The 20,839-nt window shown below is 46.1% G+C and overlaps 1 protein-coding gene across 3 annotated transcripts in view; it reads left to right on the top strand.

Moving 5' to 3' along the window:
* Positions 1-20,839, top strand: part of MICU2 (mitochondrial calcium uptake 2) — a 79,243-nt gene that overhangs the window by 33,036 nt on the left and 25,368 nt on the right. For all 3 annotated transcript variants that reach the window (XR_002336602.1, XM_021065452.1, XM_021065453.1), the window contains exons 3-6: positions 4,020-4,051; positions 4,141-4,216; positions 10,671-10,718; positions 11,882-11,964. Coding sequence is in view for 2 of the 3 variants with exons in the window: in XM_021065452.1 (XP_020921111.1) it covers positions 4,020-4,051; positions 4,141-4,216; positions 10,671-10,718; positions 11,882-11,964 (239 nt within the window). In the remaining variant the exon portion in view is untranslated. The remainder of the gene's footprint in view (positions 1-4,019; positions 4,052-4,140; positions 4,217-10,670; positions 10,719-11,881; positions 11,965-20,839) is intronic.

Below are 20,839 nucleotides of genomic sequence, written 5' to 3'. Positions count from 1 at the left end.
CTCCTGCGCTGAGAAGCTGGGAGCGGGAGACGGAGCCGCTGAAAGGCAGGAGAGGACCAGGAAGGTGGGCGGTGGGAAACCAGGCAGGCAGAGGCACACGGGGGACAGTCCCCTGGGACGGCCGCCAGGGTCGGGCACCTGGGGACTGAGATGGACCCTGGCGCCCCAAGGGCTGCTGGCAGCTCTGCTGGGACAGTTTGGGTAGAGGAGTGGAAGCACACGCCCGACAGGGCAGATTTCGATGAAAATGGGAAACACAGAAATAGACCTTGAGGAGTTGCCCTGAAGGGAAGGAGGTGGATGAAGCCGCGGGTGGGAGAGGCGAGGACCCAGGAGGGTTATTTCTGAGCTGGGAGAAACTGGTCTGTGTGTTGGCAGGTGCCACAGGGCCGGGGAGGGAAGGATGTGTGGGGCAGAGTCCCCAAGGAGGTGCTGGGGGAAGGAGTCGGAGAAACGGTGGACGCTTGGCGTTGGGCGGAGCAAGAGAACCCCGCGGAGCAGCCGGGGGACAGGTGCCCTGTGGGGTGGGCGCTGGCAGACGTTACTGTCTGTTTTTATCCGTGAGTTAAGAGGACGGCTCATCAGCTGAGAGGGAAGAGGGGGAAGGCATTGGAGGTTTGCAGGAGTAAGCTTCTGAATCAGAGTTGGTGGACTGAGAAATATGATAGCCAATGGCCCAGTTAAAATCCCACTTGAGGTTGTTGCCTAATGAAATGAAAATGCATTTGACCAGCACAGTTGTGGTTCTTTTTCTCCACCATGTTCGGCTGCAGAAGTACTGGTGTGAAGTAGGCAGGCGTGGCATTGCCAGGAGCGTGTGGCACGGTGAGACCGAGGCGCCGCCTGGGTGTGCAAGGGGGTGCTGCTAACACTGGGCATGAAAGCTGCATTACCAGGTGGGAAGTTGCAACACCAGCAGGTGAGGGATAGTGAGAGCCGATGGCACCACACAGACCCTAGGGTGCGGTGAGGCCAAAGGAGGAGGGGCGCACGCAGTCAGTGAGGCAAAGCGCTGCGGGCACCGCCTGTGGGGTGGTGGCTCGCTCAGCTCTTCCGCCCTCGTCTTCTCATCAGTAAGGCGGGAAGGCAGGGGTGCTGTGAGCTTCCCGGGACAGAATCCAAGGAAAGCACGGAGCACCTGGCACATGGAAGCTCTGAAATTTTAGTTACTCCATAGAATTGCTACTCTTAGTGGGAAAAGGCGGTGATATTGGCAGTTGGTACATCTGATTTTAATATTTTTATTCTTTTCTATATCTTTTATAGATTCTTATTAAGCATTATCATTCCCAGAATTGGAATTATCAGTCAGATTTTAGCCAACTAAATCCAACAGCACCTAAAAGAAATCATACACCATGACTGAGTGGGATTCATCCCAGGTTCACAAGGATGGTTCAGCAGACGCAAATCAGTGTCAGCCGCCACATTAACAAGAGTCAGAATGCACGTGATCATCTCAGTTGATGCAGAAAAAGCATCTGACAAAGTCCAACATCCATTCATGATAAAAACTCTTACCAAAGTGGGTATGGAGAGAACATAACATAATAAAAGCCATTTATGGGAGTTCCTGTTGTGGCTCAGCAGTAATGAACCCAGCTAGTATCCACGAAGACGTGGTTTTGACCTCTGGCCTTGCTCTCGTGGGTTAAGGATCTGGCATTGCCGTGAACCATGGTGTAGATCACAGGTACGGCTCGGATCCCGCATTGCTGTGGCTGTGGCGTAGCCCAGTGGCTACAAGCTCCACTTCAGCCCCTGGCCTGGGAACTTACATATGCCACAGGTGCAGCCCCAAAAAGACCAAAAGGAAAAAAAAAAACCATTTATGACGAACCAATCAATCACCAGTATAATACTCAATGGAGAAAAGCTGAGGTGTTCCTGTTGTGGCTGAGCAGGTAAAGAACCCAGCATAGTGTCTTGTGAGACTGTGGTTTCAATGCCCAGCCTCACTCAGTGGGTTCAGGATCCAGGGTTGCTGCAAGCTGTGGTGTAGGTCACAGATGTGGCTCTGATCCTGCATTGCTGTAGCTGTGGAGCAGGCCTGCAGCTGCAGCTCCAATTGGACTTCTAGCCTAGATACTTTTAGGGCTGCAGGTGCGGCCCTAAAAAGGAAAAAAAAAAAAAAAGAAGCTGAAAGCCTTCCCACTAAAGTCTGGAAAAAGATTAAGATGCCTACTCTCACCTCTTTTATTCAACATAGTATTGGGAGACCTGGCCACAGCAGTCAGACAAAGAAAAGAAATAGAAGTCATCCAAATAGGAAGAGAAGAGGTGAAATTGTCACTGTATGCAGATGACATGATACTATACACAGAAAACCCTAAGGACTCCACACAAAAACTACTCAAACCGATCAACAAATTCAGCAAAGTAGCAGGTTAAAAGATTAACATTCAGAAATCAGTTGCATTTCTGTATACTAACATGAAATATTAGAAAAGGAATATTGAAAAAACCTTTAGAAATCATACCCCAAAGAATTAAATATCTAGGAATAAACCTGACCGAGGAGGTGAAAAGACTTACATGCTGAGAACTATAAAACATTAATCAAGGAAATTAAAGATGATTCAGAGAAATGGAGAGATGCTCCATGCTCCTGGACTGGAAGAATTAATGTCGCTAAAATGACCACACTGCCCAAAGCCATCCACAGACTTGATGTGATCCCCATCAAATTACCCATGACATTTTTCACAGAACCAGAACAAGCACTCCAAAAATTTATATGGAGCCATAAAAGACCCAGAGTTGCCAAAGCAGTCCTGAGGGGGGAAAACCAAACAGGAACCATAACTCTCCCAGATTTCAGACAATATTACAGAGCTTACAGTCAAGACAGTGTGGTACTGGTACAAAAACAGACATAGGGAACAATGGAACAGAACAGAGTCCAGAAATAAACCCAGACACCTATGGTCAGTTAATCTTCGACAAAGGAGGCGAGCACATAAAATGGGAAAAAGACAGTCTTTTCAGCAAGGGGTGCTGGAAACCTGACAGCCGCATGTAAATCAGTGAAACCAGAACACACCCTCACACCGTGCACAGAAATAAACTCAAGATGGCTTGAAGACCCAAGCCACCATCAAACTCCTAGAAGAGAACACAGGCAAAGCATTCTCTGACATCAGCCTTACCAATGTTTTCTTAGGTCGGTCTCCGAAGGCAGTAGAAACAAAAAAATAAACCGGTGGGACCTAATCAAAGTTATAAGTTTTGCACAGCCAAGGAAACCATTTAAAACAAAAAGACAAAAGACAACCTACAGGATAGGAAGAAATAGTTGCAAATGTTGCAGCCAACAAGGGCTTATTCTCCAAAGTGTACAAACAACTCATACTACTCAACAGCAAAAAAAAAAAAAAAAAAAAAAAAAAAAAACCCAATGAAAAAATGGACAGAAGACCTAAATAGACATTTCTCCAAAGAAGACGTACGGATGGCCAACAGGCACATGAAAAAAATGTTTAGCATCACTAAGTACTGGAGAGATGCTGGAGTTCCCTTCGTGAGTCAGCGGTAATGAACCCGACTAGCAACCATGAGGACGCACATGCAGTCCCTGGTCTCGCTCGGTGGGTTGAGGATCTGGCACTGCTCTGGCTGTGGCTGTGGCTGTGGTGCAGGCCAGCAGCTGCAGCTCCGACTGACCCTAGCCTGGGAATTCCCATATATGCCGAAGACGTGGCCCTCAAAAGCAGAAAAAGGAGAATCACGTTTGGCACGGATGTGTTTCTCTTGGAGTTGAGTCAGAGATGGTTGTGAGATTTTCTGTGACTGGAATGGAGTGAGTGAAGTTGAAAATAGGTCTTTCAGAGAACTGCAGTGTTTGTGTGTAGACTTAGAATTCTCTGGCTCATAACTTTTTAGTTTAAAGCTGAAATTGCTAAACTTGTATTTTTTACATATATTTGTAGTTTTTGTCTTTTGCGTGATTTTCCTTCTTAATGGAAGTCGCGTGTTACCAAGGTACGCGGGCACTAAATCATGCTCCTTCTCTGCCGTAGGTAAAACGGCCGTCAAGAGGCTGACGAACAAGGTAAGCAGTAGGGGTGGAGGCCTTTCTTTCTAAGACGGAAAGGGAGCTTTTGTAAGTTCAATTGAAAGATCTCGTATGTGTGTTCAAAGGATATCGAGGATGTGCTGGCAGGAATCAAAGGAGCTGGCTGTGGATCAACTTTTTTTAGAGACCTTGGTGATAAAGGTAATTTTTATTTATTGTTAAATTTCTTCCTATGTTTTATTTAACCAAAGTATTCTTTGGGATTTCTGTCCTGGGTTTTGCCATATATTGTGTACTAGAGAATATCCATTAAGAGAATCGCCTGGCGAATGTCACAACAATGTGATTTAAGGGGTGGTTTTAAATCGTAATGAAACCTTCTCTGCATTGGAAGTAACCTTCTCAAACTCTTGGAGCAATTCCAGATATTATGTAGATGTCGATTTTGTTTAAAGCCTGGAGAGAAGGATGAGGCAGAGCAGGTAAAGTAAGGAGAGACAGCCCCAGAGATAGTGCGGGGCACACCTGCCTTGGAGGGAGTGGGAGAGATGAGGCCGGGCAGTGGAGGAGGGCGCTGCGGACCCGGGAGCTGCCTGTGCGAGACCCTGTGAGCGTGAGCGCCCAGTGGCTAGAGGGGCTGGGGGAAGCCAGCCGGGAACAGAGTTAGGGTTGCCAGGGGCGGGGAGGGAGTTGGGGGTTAGTGCGTGCACACCATTGCGTTTGGGATGGATAAACAAGGTCCTCCTGGAGCACAGGGACTATAGCTCTTCTCCTGGGATAGACCATATGGAAAATAACACTAAAAAAGAACGGAGGGAGTTTCCGTCGTGGAGCAGCAGAAACCAATCCAACTAGGAACCATGAGGTTGCGGGTTCAATCCCTGGCCTTGCTCCGTGGGTTAGGGATCCGGCGTTGCCGTGAGCTGTGGTGTAGGTTGCAGACACGGCTCGGATCTGGCGTTGCTGTGGCTGTGGCGTAGGCCGGTGGCTGTAGCTCTGATTCAACCCCTAGCCTGGGAACTTCTATGTGCCATGGGTGCAGCCCTCAAAAGACAAAAAAAAATGAAATTAATTAATTTAAAAAGAATGCGTGTGTATGTATGACTGAATCACTTTGCTGTATAGCAAAATTGGCACAACATTGTGAATCAACTATACTTTTTAAAAAATTCATTATTGTGCATGCTAATTACAAATAATTCTGATTCCTGGAGCCCTTGAATATTTCTGTTACGTAATAACTTCAGTGAGCCTTTCTGGGCATTGAAAGTTGGAAGACTTACATGTGTTTTAAGATGTTTTCCAGGGGTGCTCTGGTGGTCTAGTGGTTAGGACTTTTTAATCCCTGCAGCCAAGTTCAGTCCCTGATCTGGGAACTGAGATCACACATCCAGCTGCTGCACACTGCAGCCAATCAATCAGTCAATAATAACAGAACAAAACTTTTAAATAATTTATATTCATCTTTCTCCTACTTACAATTAGTTGGCGTGGTTTTTGTCTTTTTAGGGCCGCACTTGTAGCAAATGGAAGTTCCCAGGCGAGGGGTCCAGTCGGAGCTGCAGCTGCCGGCCAACACCACAGCCACAGCAAGGCGGAATCTGAGCCACATCTGTGACCCACACCACAGCTCACAGCAACCCTAGACCCATAACCCACTGAGCAAGCCCAGGGATTGAACCCACATCCTCAGGGATACTAGTCGGGTTGGTTACCACTCAGCCACAGTGGAAACTCCAGTTGGTATTATTTAATCCACAAAATTAAATCCATTTGGCAAAAATGCCTTTGTAAGTTTTAAAAAGAATACATCTGTATCAACATCTGAATAAAAACATGGAATTATCTAATTTTTATTTCTTTTTCATTAAAACATATTCTTTTGATGTAAATTACTTCTAAGATAAACTCAGTGAAATTTCTGTCTCCTAATGACCAAGAATTTTATAAGCTTAAAAAATTGTACTGGGGACATAGCAATAAAATTTTTTTTTGTCTTTTTGCTATTTCTTGGGCCGCTCCTGCGGCATATGGAGGTTCCCAGGCCAGGGGTTGAATCGGAGCTGTAGCCACCGGCCTACGCCAGATGCACAGCAACGCGGGATCCGAGCCGTGTCTGCAACCTACACCACAGCTCATGGCAACTTCGGATCATTAACCCACTGAGCAAGGGCAGGGACCGAACCCGCAACCTCATGGTTCCTAGTCAGATTCGTTAACCACTGCGCCACAACGGGAGCTCCCGCAATAAAGAAATTATTTTTAAAAAGTCCAAAAAAAAAGAATTTTATAAACTTAATACTTAATGATTTTCAGCTGTTGTAGAGAATATTTTTTCTTTTTCTGAACTAGATATTATTTAATCGAAATTACTCAATACATTACCGTATTTAATATGAGGTACAGTTATTTCAAAGTACATTAGCTATAAAATGCAATCAGTTAAAGTAATTAAGTCTAATCATGGCAGAATTGAACACAAAGTATCTTTTTTTTTTTTTTTTTTTTTTTTTTTTTTGTCTTTTGTCCTTTTAGGGCTGCACCTGTGGCATATGGAGGTTCCCAGGCTAGGGACAGAATCAGAGCTACAGCTGCCGGCCTACGCCACAGCCACAGCAACGCCAGATCCAAGCCACTTCTCCAGCCCACACCACAGCTCACGGCAACACCGGATCCTTAACCCACTGAGCAAGGGCAGGGATCGAACCCACAACCTCATGGTTCCTAGTCGGATTCGTTAACCACTGCGCCACGACGGGAACTCCTCCAAGGCTACCATTCTTTCATCCCGCCTCTGCCTCCAGCAGTGGGATTTGTGGGGCAGTTTCCACATCGGCAGGTGGGAGGGGGATCCTCAATCCAGGTGCTGAGTTAGAGGTTCTTCCGGACTGTGGCTGCATCAGGAATCGTGGCTCTGGTCTCTAGAAGAAGGAGTGTGCTCTGTATATCCTTCCCAGCCTTTTTTTCTCCTATGGCTGCACCTGCAGCAGATGGAAGTTCCCATGCTAGCGGTTGAATCGAAGCTGCAGCTACCGGCCTACACCACAGCCACAGCAATGCCAGATCCGAGTTGCATCTGTGATCTACACCACAGCTCACAGCAACGCCAGATCCTTGACCCACTAAGCGAAGTCAGGGATCAAACCTGCATCCTCATGGATCCTCGTCACTTCTTAACCTACTGAGCCACAGTGGGAACTCCCATGTCCTTCCTTTGCTGTTCCTGGACCACGGGGGGAGCAAATAGATCTTTGTTTTCAGAGGAAACTGGGAAATATGATTAGTTGATGATTAGTTACTTTGTTATTTATTTTCTTTTACTTTTAGTTAGATGCCCAGATCTCTGTATATACACTCTGGATATCAAAGAGATAAATTCATTAGCCCCTCACACATTTTCCTCCCTGCATAGTTCTTGCTGCCTGTTCTTTACAGGCTAGAAGACTCTTTATGGTCTCAGAAGGAACAGGGGCCTCGCACACTTCCTAGATTTCTTAAGGAATAAAAAGTGAGTATTTCTGGCTGACTGGGAGAGGCCCTTGGTGATGGACTGTTCCACACTTGACCTTGGCCAAAAGGCTGCAGACCAGCTGGATGGACTCTTCCGAAATAAACAGGAGGTGGAGGCCCACTGCAGAAGAGCCAAGTCCATGAGGATGTTAGGAGGAGAAATAGAAGGAGGAGGAGGATGAGAGGGGGCTTGAACGTGCTTAGCCGAAGGCACAGATGACCGCCCGAGAGAGCGAGAGCGAGAGCCTGCGTCTTGGAGTCGGAGAGGAGGATGGAAAACCCGCGCCAGGCCGCTGCAGGAGCAGAGTTACCCTGACCTCCGGCCGTTCCCACAGGCCATCCCACAGCGCTGGACTCACAGGGACGACGGCCACGGAGTCGGGATGAGCAGAGAGCCGCGCGGCTGCGGGGAGACGCGGCAGGGCTGCAGGGCTCCCGGGGTTGGTGGACTGTGAAAAGGTCGAGTGAGAACTGCTCCCCACCGACCCCCCAGGGCTGGCTTCCCGTAACCACGGCTTTGTTTTTGTCTTACTTGGTACTGGAACTTTCAGCCAGCTCTCTGTCTGAAACCCAGAAGTACCTCTGGCCCCTCTCTGCCCTCCCATCCTTCACACACAGTCAAACTCATCGCTCTCATTTTGCGTCCTAAGTAGTTATTGAACCCATCTCCCCACCTCTAACTTACAGGAAACAGAACAAGAAGTCTTAAGGGAAGACTTAGCAACAGTTATTTTTTAGTTTTTCTCTGAAATGCAAGAGTTGAAATGTACCTTCAGACTCAAGGAAAAAACACTGACGAGTTTGTAGGTAAGATTCAGCAGGTGCCCTTACTTCCAGATACTCTCCTCTGTGGGTGTTAATGAAGTCATCCTGAAATTACTAAAATTTAGCTACAGTTGGAGCAATTTAGAGTATTCTACTTGACCACATAAAACAACTATCAAAATGGATACTGTACCATAACTAGCAGAGGTAGTGTACTCTTTGCATGGAGAACTGTATTCAGTATCCTGCGATAAACCAAAATGGAAAAGAATATGAAAAAGCATGTGTGTATATCAGAGTTCCCATCAGGGCTCAGCAGTAATAAACTCGACTTGTGTCCATGAGGACTCGGGTTTGCTCCCTGGCTGCACTCAGTGGGTTAAGGATCTGGCAGTGCCATGAGCTGTGGTGTAGGCCGGCAGCTGCAGCTCTGAGTAGATCCCTAGCCTGAGAACTATCGTATGGTGCAGCCCTAAAAAGACCCCCCCACACACACAAAAAATAATTCTGATAAACAGGGTGCTGCCATACAGCACAGAGAACTGAATAACTTGTGATAAACCATAGTGGAGGAGTTCCCTGGTGGCTCAGCAGGTTAAGGATCCCACTGTTGCTCAGCTCACTTCTGTGGCGCAGGTTCAGTACCTGGCCCCAGAACTTCCGCATGCGTGGGTGTGGCCCAAAAAAGCCATAATGGAAAAGAATATGAAAAAGGAGTTCCTGTCGTGCTGTGGAAACGAATCCAACTAGGAACCATGAGGTTTGATCCCTGGTCTCACTCGGTGGGTTAAGGATCCAGCGTTGCCGTGAGCTGTGGTTTAGGTCGAAGGCGCAGCTCGGGTTGTGTGTTGCTGTGGCTGTGGTGTAGGCCGACAGCTGCGTCTCTAATTCGACCCCTAGCCTGGAACTTCCATATGCCGTGGGTGCAGCCCTAAAAGGCAAAAAGAAAAAAAGAAAAAGAACACACACATATGAGTATAACTGAATCATTTTGCTGTGCACAAGAAAGGTACACTTGGTTTACACATTGTAAATCAACTATAATAATTTTTAAAAGAAATCAAAAGAAAAAGTTCTGAAACAGACATTTGTAAGCCTGATTTGAATTTGATGACATTCAGGAATTACTGATGATCTGTTAGGTGTAGTAAATACATGGTTTTTTGTTTGTTTTTGTCTTTTGTCTTTTTAGGGCTGCCCGTGCGGCATGTGGAGGTTCCCAGGCTAGGGGTCTAATCAGAGCTACAGCTGCCCGTCTACACCACAGTCACAGCAACGCCAGATCCGAGCCATGTCTGCGACCTTTGCCACAGCTCCCAGCAACGCTGGACCCTTAACCCATTGAGCAAAGCCAGGGATCAAACCCATGTCCTCATGGACACTAGTCAAGTTCGTTAATCACTGAGCCACAACAGGAACTCCCAGTATATTTTTTAAATTGTGTTTTGCTATTAAATCAAGCTTATTACCCAGAGGGAAAATTTTGTTTAGTTTATCAGGAATCTATGCCTTACACTGTTTCTGTATTTATTGTGCTTTTCATTACCTGACTCCATCCACTCAGGCAGAGAAGGAAACCTATTTAGTGGCCAGACCTGGATCCTGCTTCGAGCGCAGCTCAGTCCAGGGCTCAGACAGCACCTGCATCCACCTCGAAGGCCTTCCTCTTAGAGTCTGGCTCCATCCTCAGTCTCCCGGCACTGGCTCTGGTCCCGGCCTCACTTTCCTACGTGACACACTCTGTCATCATCACAGCCTCAGGGAGGTGGAGCAGGTGACCCCGCATTCTCCACAGGAGCCCCACACGGTCCCTCCCGCCTGGCCCCTGCAGCCCGGTCCCTGCCGCAGGCCCCATCGCTTTGCTGGGCAGCTCCCCAGGAATGGACCGTTGGCTCGGGCCCGTCAGCATCTGCCTGGAGTTGAAGATGGGTCACCCCCCGGGCTGAGAACGGGGAAGACGGGGACCCAAAGACAAGCGAGGCACTGCTGCACAGATTTAATTACTTCCCTTGGAATAGCGTAGCTCGCCCCTTGGTATATCCAAATCTCTGTCATTCTGCTGGACCTACACATTGGCCGAGTTGTACGAATAGTAACATCTGAGTAGAAAAGACACCAAACGCCACGGGAATTGAAGCTGGCGGCGGACAGCAGCCACTCCTCTTCCTCACTGGATGCAGGGACCTGGTGAGACGGCCTCCTCTTTTTAGGATGAGCTCTGTACCCAACTCTCCCCGGCAAGTTTTCCACTCTTCCAGAGACAGGCAATTTAAAAATGTACGTTCGTTTTAATCAGGCGAAGGTTCCCTACGGTGTATGTGTGATTCTTTCTAAACTATCTAAAACTCAATTGCTGATGTGTTTATTTTCTCTCTTTCAGGGCTGATTTCGTACACCGAGTATCTTTTCTTGCTCACAATCCTTACTAGTAAGTTTCCCACAGTTTTTCTCAATGATCGTGTCCAATTCTCTGTTCTTACCAAACCGGATTTTAGAAACTTGGCATTTAGGGTTTTATCATTAAGAATGTTATTGGCGGGAGTTCCCATTACGGCGCAGCAGAAACGAATCCGACTAGGAACCATGAGGACACGGGTTCTATCCCTGGCCTCGCTCAGTGAGTTAAGGATTTGGCGTTGCTCTGGCTGTGGTGCAGGCCAGCAGCTGTAGCCCCGATTGGACCCCTAGCCTGGGCACCTCCATATGCCGTGGGTGTGGCCCTAAAAAGCAAAAAGAAATAATAATAATAAATTAAAAAAATTTTTTAATTGTAAAATGTTATTGGTGCCTTGGTTTCTGTGCCTGCGTGATGATGCGGTTGGATTTGACTCTCTGCCTCCTCTGCTCTCTGGCTCCTCACAACGTTGCTTCCTTAACTGAAGGCCTGTTGAACAGAAGAATCAGAGCTCACTTGGGAAGGTTAAAAGCCCCTCGTCTGACGCTGCAGCGTTCCTGACCGTCCTGTTCACACTGTCGGTTGTGAAGGTCAAGGAACGGTTGGAGATGAGGAGGCAGCAGCTGAATGCGGCATGCTCTCTTGGGATTGACCTTAGAGTGGGAAAAACGTGAACTCCAAATAAGGTCTGCAGTTTTATTGAAAATGACACCCCAGTGCTAACTCCCTAGTTTTCATAAAGGTTCTGTGGTTACATAGGATGCAGACCTGAGAGGAAGCTTCAGAAAGGGCTTTGGGAGCTCGCTGTCCAGATTTACAGTGTTTCTCTCAGTCTAAAACGATTTCAAAATCCTTGTTTACAAAAGTCTACTCTTGAGCAAGGGAGATAAAGAGTAGTAATCAGTGTGGAAATAGCCAAGGTACTATAAGCATAGAGGCAAGCCGCTAGTAGAGCTGAAGAAATAAATGGAGTTCTCGAATGAATTTTGCTTTGAAGGGCAGAACGCTTAATGTGGGTGGCACACCGTGGAAACACCCCCAGGCTTCGAAAATTGCTATCCCGAGAAGAGATTGCTTTCCTCTGTTTCAGGCACTTTTTCACATTCTCTCTTTGAGCTGATTTCAAGTTTGAAGACCCTATAGATCTTCAAGTAACTTGCATTTCACCAAAAGTATTATTCATTTTTCACTTGCAGAACCACATTCAGGGTTTCATGTTGCATTTAAAATGCTGGATGCGGATGGTGATGAGATGGTTGAAAAAAAGGAATTTTTTAAGGTAAGTCAACTCTAGTTGTTTTTGGTTTGTCATAAAACACCTGAATGCTCATGTGATAATTTTACATTTCCATTAAAATGAAAATTAGATCTATTGCTTATACTCTGAAAGGTCAAGAAATCATTTATACATTCAAAAATATTAAGTTTTCTGTCATACAGCCTTGAGGAAACAGTTAGAGGACAGAGTGTGAGATTCCAAAAGGAGAAAGGAGTTTAAGCATGTACTTTTTTTAGTTTTTATTCTTATGGTTTCAGCCAATGATAATGTAACAGAAAACTTCATGGATACATTGAAAATTTTTCTCACAACCCTGCCAAAAAAAGGAATAAGAAAAATAAAACCTTAAGCCTTCATAAAGAGTAGGAAAAAAAAAATGTAAAAGCTACAATAGTTATAAATGGTACAAATTTTCCAGGAATTTGTGATGGTCGATCATTGAAAAGCTAAAAAAATGTGTTTAAATGATAGTTCCCGAGACGTGACTCTGACACACCAGCAGATTTCACTCTGTCCAAGGAAGTCGATGGTAACGTCAGCAAGTGTGTCAGTGAGAGAGGGTGGGAACAAATGCACCTCTCAGTCGCTTGGCCTACGGCAGAAATGGGCGCCACACTCTAAATCAGACGTCCTTTGTTTTTGCTTTTTCAGGGCCGCTGCCGAGGCATGTGGAGGTTCCCAGGCTAGGGGTCCAATCGGAGCAACAGCTGCCGGCCTACACCGCAGCCACAGCAAGGCGGGATCGAGGCCTCGTCTGTGACCTACACCACAGCTCACGGCAACACCAGGTCCTTAACCCACTGAGCAAGGCCAGGGATCGAACCCCAGTCCTCATGCGTGCTAGTCAGGTTCGTTACTGCTAAACCACCACAGGAATTCCTCAACTGTACTTTAAAAAAAAAGAACTAATGAGACAGGTAAAAAAAAAGTTTGGTTCAACATATGCAAATCAGTCATCATACAGCACGTTAACAAAAGAAAACTCAGGAACCACGTGATCATCTCAGTAGATGCAGAAAAAGCCTTTGACGAAGTCCAGCATCCATTCATGATAAAAACCCTTACCAAAGTGGGTATGGAGGGAACACACCTTACCGTAATCAAAGCCATTTACGGCAAACCCACAGCAGATGTAACACTCAATGGAGAAAAGCCGAAAGCCTTCCCACTAACATCTGGAATAAGACAAGGATGCCCACTCTCACTACTTTTGTTCAACATAGTACTGGAAGTCCTAGCCATGGCAGTCAGGCAAACAGAAGAAATTAAAGGTATCCAGATTGGAAGAGAAGAGGTAAAACTGTCACTGCATGCAGATGACATGATACGATATGTAGAAAACCCTAAGGACTCAACCCCAAAAACTACTCAAACTGATCAACAAATTCAGCAAAGTAGCAGGATATAAGATTGACATTCAGAAATCAGTCACATTTCTGTATGCTAACAATGAAATATTAGAAAATGGATACAAAAATACTGTACGTTTTAAAATTGCACCCAAAAAAATCAAATACCTGGGAATAAACCTGACCAAGGAGGCGAAAGACTTATATGCGCAGAACTATAAAACATTAAACAAGAAAACTAGAGAGGATTCAAAGAAACGGAGAGATATTCCATGCTCCTGGGTTGGAAGAATTAATATTATAAAAATGGCCACACTACCTACAGCAATCTACAGATTCAGTGCAATCCCTATCAAATTACCCATGACATTTTTCACAGAACTAGGACAAACCATACAAAAACTTGTATGGAACCACAAAAGACCCAGAATTGCCGAAGCAATCCTGAGGAACAAACACCAAGCAGGAGGCATAACTCTCCCGGACTTCAGGCACTATTACAAAGCCACAGTCATCAAGACAGTGTGGTATTGGTGCCAAAGCATACAGACAGACCAATGGAACAGAACGGAGAACCCAGAAATAAACCCAGACACCTATGGTCAATTAATCTTTGACAAAGGAGGCGAGAATATAAAATGGGAAAAGGACAGTCTTTCAGTAAGTGATGCTGGGAAAGCTGGACAGCTGCATGTAAATCAATGAAACTAGATCACACCTCACACCATGCACAAAAATAAACTGAAAATGGCTTAAAGACTTAAACCTAAGACAAGACACCATCAAACTCCTGGAAGAGAACATAGGCAAAACATTCTCTGATAGCAACCTTACAAATGTTTTCTCAGGTCAGTCTCCCAAAGCAACAGAAATAAAAGCAAAAATAAACCAGTGGGACCTAATCAAACTGACAAACTTTTGCATAGCAGAGGAAACCATAAATTTAAGAAAAAGACAACTTAGAGAATGGGAGAAAATCATTTCAAACGATGCAACTGACAAGGGCTTAATCTCTAAAATATCCAAATACCTTAGAGAAAATAGTTTCAAATGATGCTTAATCTCTAAAATATACAAACACCTTACACAACTCAACAGCAAAAAAAGCCAACAACCCAACTGAAACATGGGCAAAAGACCTGAACAGACATTTCTCCAAAGAAGATATGCAGATGGCCAACAAGCACATGAAAAAATGCTCAGCATCACTGATTATTCGAGAAATGCAAATCAAAACTACTATGAGGTCACACCTCACACCAGTCAGAATGGCCATCAGTAATAAGTCCACAGATAACAAATGCTGGAGGGGGTGTGGAGAAAAGGGAACCCTTCATCTGTTGGTGGAAATGTCAGCTAGTACAGCCACTATGGCGATCAGTATGGGCGTACCTTAGAAAACTATATAGAGAACTCCCATATGACCCGGCAATCCCACTCTTGGGCATATATCCGGACAAAACTTGCCTTGAAAAAGACACATGCACCCGTATGTTCACTGCAGCTCTATTCACAATAGCCAAGACATGGGAACAACCTAAATGTCCATCGACAGATGATTGGATTAAGAAGATGTGGTACATGTACACAATGGAATACTACTCAGCCATAAAAAAGAACAAAGTAATGCCATTTGCAGCAACATGGTTGCAACTTAGAGACTCTCATACTAAGTGAAGTAAGTCATGAAGAGAAAGACATACCATATGATATCACTTATATCTGGCATCTAATATCTGGCAGAAATGAACCTTTCCACAGAAAAGAAAGTCATGGACGTGGAGAACAGACTTGTGGATGCCAAGGGGGAGGGGGATGGAGGGGGATGGACTGGGAACTTGGGGTTCATAGATGCAGACTCCTGCCTTTGGAATGGCTAAGCAATGAGATCCTGTTGTGTGGCGCTGGGAACTCTGTCTAGTCACTTACAATGGAGCAGGATAATGTGAGAAAACAGAATGTATACATGTATGTGTGACTGGGTCACCTTGCTGTACAGCAGAAAATTGACAGAACACTATAAACCAGCTATAATTGAAAAAATAATCATTTTAAAATAAAAATTTTTTTGAAGTCTGTCAGTGCTTTTAAACTGTGGAGTGTACACCAGGCAGACCTCGCTGTTCTTAATCTAGAAGAGACCTCACGGAGAAAACGGGTCCCCTCTTGTCATCTGTGTTTTTCTTCCAGTCCCCAGCGTACGGGGAAGGCAGACAACCCGGCTTGTTGAAATGATCCCTCTGTACACGGAGTCTGTGCTTGTGCTGTTCGTCAAGTAACCGGGAGCCGCGGGGGCTGTGACGCCTCTGAAGTGTGACTTGGGACTAAGAAACTGGAGTGTTTAAATTTTAATTAATTTTAAGTTTAAAAACTGTCATTCCCTTCAGATACTGGCAAATTTTCAAGTATGTTTGAAATAGTGTGAGGACGTGACTACTTTTTATTTTTACTTTATTTTAGGGTTTTTTTGTCTTTTTGTCCTTTTAGGGCTGCACCCATGGCATATGAGGTTCCCAGGCTAGGGGTCGAATCACAGCTGTAGCTGCCAGCCTACACCACAGCCACAGCAACACCAGATCCGAGCCACATCTGCGACCTACACCACAGCTCATGGCAGCGCCAGATCCTTAACCCACTGAGCGAGGCCAGGGATCGAACCCACGACTTCATGGTTCCTAGTTGGATTTGTTTCTGCTGCGCCACGAAAGGGAACTCCGAATCTACTTTTTAATTGTTACTTTCATTTACTTTTGTAAACTTTATGAAATCTTAAGTACAGGTCAAGTACAGAAATTGGAGTAATTGTGGGTTTGGTTCCAGACCACCACAAGAAAGCAAGTCACCAATGTTTCAGCTTCCCAAGGCAGATGAAAGTTTTGTTTACACTGTACTCTGGTCTAGTAAGTGTGTAATAGCATTGTGTTGGTTTTTTTCTTTCCTTTTTGGGCCACACCTGCCCCATGTAGAAGTTCCCAGGCTAGGGGTCAACTTGAAACTGAAGGTGCTGGCCCACACCACAGCCCCAGCAATGCCAGATCCTTAACCTGCTGAGCAAGGCCACGGATTGAACCCTCGTCCTCAGGGATGCTAGTCGGGTTTTTAACCTGCCGAACCACCCCAGCATTATGTCTTAAACAGTGTGTATGCTTTAATTTAAAAATACATCGTTGCTGGAGTTCCTGTGCAGCTCAGCAGGTTAAGGATCCTGCGTTGTCACTACAGTAGCTTGTATCGGTGCTGTGACACAGGTTTGACCCCTGGCCTGGGAGCTTCCACATCCTACACGTATGGCCAAAAAACAAAAAGTAAATAAAAATTTTAAAAGTACTTTATTGCTGACAAATGCTAATCATCAGCTGACATGCAGGGTTGTCACAAAACTTCACTTGGTAAAAAACGCAAAATCTGCAAAGCGTGTAAAACAAGGTGTGCCTGTATTTCCAGTGAAATACAGTATCTGATACCTTGTGGAACATACCTGGATTTTGAAGGAAAAAAGAAAGGGATATAAATTTTTATATTGAATATTGAATATGTGATAAAGTCATTGTTTCGAGATAATTAATTTCACCTGTTTTACATTTTTAGTGCACTTGAACAAAAATGAGACTGGAAACTCCAGGTGATAAATTATTTTTATATTCTTAGGCAAGACATATAAGTAATTTCAATCAGTGGCCTCAGTCCAAAGAAAAGGCCTTGGTTCTAAAATTTATGTTATGTATTTCAGTTAATTATAATACTTGTTTATGTAGGGATCTTTATTTTTTAAGATGATTCCCCAGTTTAGCAGACTTTTTAAAATAGTGCAGCTGCTGACACTGGCCCCGGTAGATGGTCCTGCAGCACTGCAAGCTGAGACGCTGAGAACTTCCTGCCGCTTCACTGCCCACTCACGCGTGTTCATTTCCCCTAGACACCCCGGTCCGTAGATTTACACGCTCGGTACTCCCCTTCCAGATAATCTCCGAAGCTGTTAGATATTTATAAACCTAATTCTTATGATCCTGCTGCTTTAGAAACGTCTTCTCTGAGACCTTTTCCGCTCTGGCCTTTGTTTCTGATCTTTGAGATCATTTCTTACGTATAAAACCAAACATTTTAGGACGCAAGTTTGCGAAGCCTGGGGTGTGGGTCCTTGTCAGAGGTGTTTCCTGGTCAGGATGTGCTTTGTGGACAGTCGACGCCCTGGTTACGTGTTCAGCTGGATGACTGGCAAGGTGACGTGCTCATGTCACTAGCCTCCTGGTGCAGAGCTGCAATATTCCAGCTCCAGAAAGGCCCCCTGTGCCCTTAGAGCCAGTCCCTCACTCCCTCCCGCGCAGCTGCCAGCCGCAGCCCACGGGCTGCTTCCTCTCGGCACAGGTGGGCTCCCTTCCAGCCTTTCGCGTGATGGAATCAGAGCGCATCCACCCTTCGTTTGACGCAGACTCCTGCCCGTTGTTGTGTTTGCCAGTGGTGTGCTCCTTTCGATCGCCGAGCAGTGTTCTATTGTGTGGATGTGATCTGTGTATCTAGTCACTTGGTGGTGACTGTTTCAGTTGTTGCCAGGTAGGGGCTCTTGGGAATATAGCGGCTGTAAGTATTCACAGCCAGGTCTTTGGGTGACCATGTTTTCTTTGATGAAGTATGTGGGAAGGGAATTGCTGGGTCCTGTGCTAAGTACGATAAGTACAAATTAGGAAGCTGGCAGTTTTGCTTCCCAAAATCTGTGTACCACTCCATATCCCACCAGCAATGCAAGAGCGTTCCATTTGAGACATATCTCAAAGGCTTTGTTTGTTTGTTTTTAGGGCTGCCCCCATGGCATATGGAGGTTCCCAGGCTAGGGGTCCAATTGGAGTTACAGCTGCCAGCCTATGCCACAGCCATTCAGGATCTGAGCCACATCTGTGACCTACACCACAGCTCACAGCAACGCCAGATCCTTAGCCCACTGAGCAAGGCCAGGGATCGAACCTGGAACCTCATAGTTCCTAGTCGGATTCGTTTCTGCTGCACCATGATGGGCATTCCCTCAAAGGCTTTTTTAAAAGTCATAAATTAGGGAGTTCCCGTCATGGCTCAGCGGAAACAAATCTGACTAGCATCCATGAGGACGCAGTTTCGATCCCTGGCCTCGATCGGTGGGTTAAGGATCCAAGGTTGCCGTGAGCTGAGGTGCAGGTCACAGACATGGCTCAGATCCCACGTTTCTGTGGCTGTGGCGTAAGCCGACGGCTATAGCTCCAATACGACCAGTATCCTGGGAACTTCCATGTGCTGTGGGTGCCACCCCAAAAAGACAAAAAAAGTCTCAAATTAGTCATTTAGGTGTGTCCCCATTAATTTATTGTGATTTTTCTAAGTAGTCAGTGTGTGGTAAACACTGTGGTACATATTTGCCTTTTTACTTTTTTAATGTGGCTACTAAAAAAATTGGAAATCGGAGTTCCCGTCGTGGCGCAGTGGTTAACAAATCCGACTAGGAACCATGAGGTTGCGGGTTCGGTCCCTGCCCTTGCTCAGTGAGTTAACGATCTGGCGTTGCTGTGAGCTGTAGTGTAGGTCGCAGACGTGGCTCGGATCCCGCGTTGCTGTGGCTCTGGCGTAGGCCGGCAGCTATAGCTCCGATTGGACCCCTAGCCTGGGAACCTCCATGTGCTGCGGGAGTGGCCCAAGAAATGGCAAGAAGACAAAAAAAATAAAAAAATTGGAAATCACTTATGTGGCTCTGTCATACTTCTCTTGGTCAGCACTGCTTTAGAATGTATCAGACTATAGATGCTGAGAAATTTTTAGCATATTTACTGCATGTTCCTTCTGACACTTGTCTCAAATGCTGAAAAGGTTTCTCTGACTCCTGGGTGTACAGCACAAGAAAGAAAGCTGGAAGAGTCCAGAGGATTGAAGTTGCCTGAAGTGTACCTCTAGCTACATGAGGTTTTACGTATTATTCAGGGAAACGGGTAGTAGTCTTATAGAATTCATTTTCTCCAAGCAGTGGAAGTTAAATGTTAATAGGTAGCTGTAGAGAAAACTGTACCATTTAACAGCTTAAAGATTCGACCCCAGCCTGGGAAGCTTTCCATATGCCACAGGTGTGGCCCTAAAAAGCAGATTTTAAAAAAAGAGTCTTGGAATGTTTCATGTATTTATGTATTTATACCGTTATGTGTAAGAGATACGGAGTTGAATTGAGAAAGATGTGCTTCCTTAGAAAATCACTGTGAACAAACATTAGCAAATCTACTTGTCTCCAAAGAAGCAGCGTGGGTGGTTTATTGCTGCTTACTGATCACCAGCTGGTTTATGAAAAGCAGCTTGGGATTCTACCAAGAAGTTGAAGGCACTTGTGAAAAGACATATTAAAGAGAACCAAGGATTTCCAGATATCATAGCTCTTACTTAGGCAGGACTGCGTGTGAAATATACTCACAGAGCCAGGACGAGAGGAAATACTAGATAAACGGCCTGAGTTAAGCTTTGAATTCACTTCCGTTCAGGCAGAGGAAAGCAGAAGTAACAAGCCTGGAGTTCTCCCTGTGGCGCAGCGGGTTAACGATCCAGCTTGTCTCTGTGGCGGCGCCGATGGGGTCCCCAGCCCGGCACAGTGGATTAAGGATCCAGTGTTGCTGCTGCTGTGGTGTAGGTCACAGCTTCAGCTCCGATTCAGTCGCTGGCCCAGGAGCCTCCGTAATGCTGCGGGTTCAGCCAAAAAAGAAAGGAAGTAACGATTTTGCTCTGTTTGATGGGAACAGTGATGAATGGCCATCACTGAGGGTCCCTGGGGACGTGACCCGTACAGGCCACTGTAAAACCATTGTTGGGGAGTTCCTGGGTGGCTCAGTGGGTAAAGGACCCCATATTGTCACTGCTGTGGCACAGGTTCAATTCCTGGCCTGGGAACCCACCTGCCGCAAGTGCAGCAGGCAAACAAACTATTGCAGTGGTGCGGCTGCAGTGTGCAGAGGCTCCTAGGAGGTGGACAGCATGGCCCTCGGGGACCAGCAGGCGTGGCAGTGCTCCAGACTCGTCTCTGGCCACAGTGGGAAGGGTGAACTCAGAGGGTGGAAGCAGGAGGCCCCCGGCTGCTGCACTCGTCCAGGTTTCAGCTGGGAGTGAGAGGTAGGAAGTGCTCCCAGAGGTGTTGGGACACGCGCCGTGGAGCCTGCCTTCCAGTCAGATGAGAGAAATGAAGGCGAAGCGGAAGCCAGGAGCGGCCACTACTGTCCACCCAGCCTGACTCGGAGTAATAGTGCTGAGCGACCGCAGAGAAACGAGGACTGGCTCTTTTGAGAGCTGGCTTTATGACACGTTGTCGTATTACTAAATCTTTACAGCAGCCTGTAGAGGTCACAGCATCCCCATTGTCAAAGGTGAGAGGGTAACGTCCATGCAGCATTGCGGCCGCGGTGTGGTTCCGAGTCCGAGAGACTTGAGCAGCAGACCCTGCACGGCCTCCTTCACCAGGGGGACAGCTCCTCCCCAAGTAGCTGAGCTCACCTGCCTCCAAAGTCTTCCAGAGTCAGAGGAGTTCTTGTCAT

This window comes from Sus scrofa, chromosome 11, assembly GCF_000003025.6.
Source record: "Sus scrofa isolate TJ Tabasco breed Duroc chromosome 11, Sscrofa11.1, whole genome shotgun sequence".
In the NCBI taxonomy this organism is placed as follows: domain Eukaryota; kingdom Metazoa; phylum Chordata; class Mammalia; order Artiodactyla; family Suidae; genus Sus; species Sus scrofa.
This window is presented reverse-complemented; position numbering and strand designations above follow the sequence as displayed.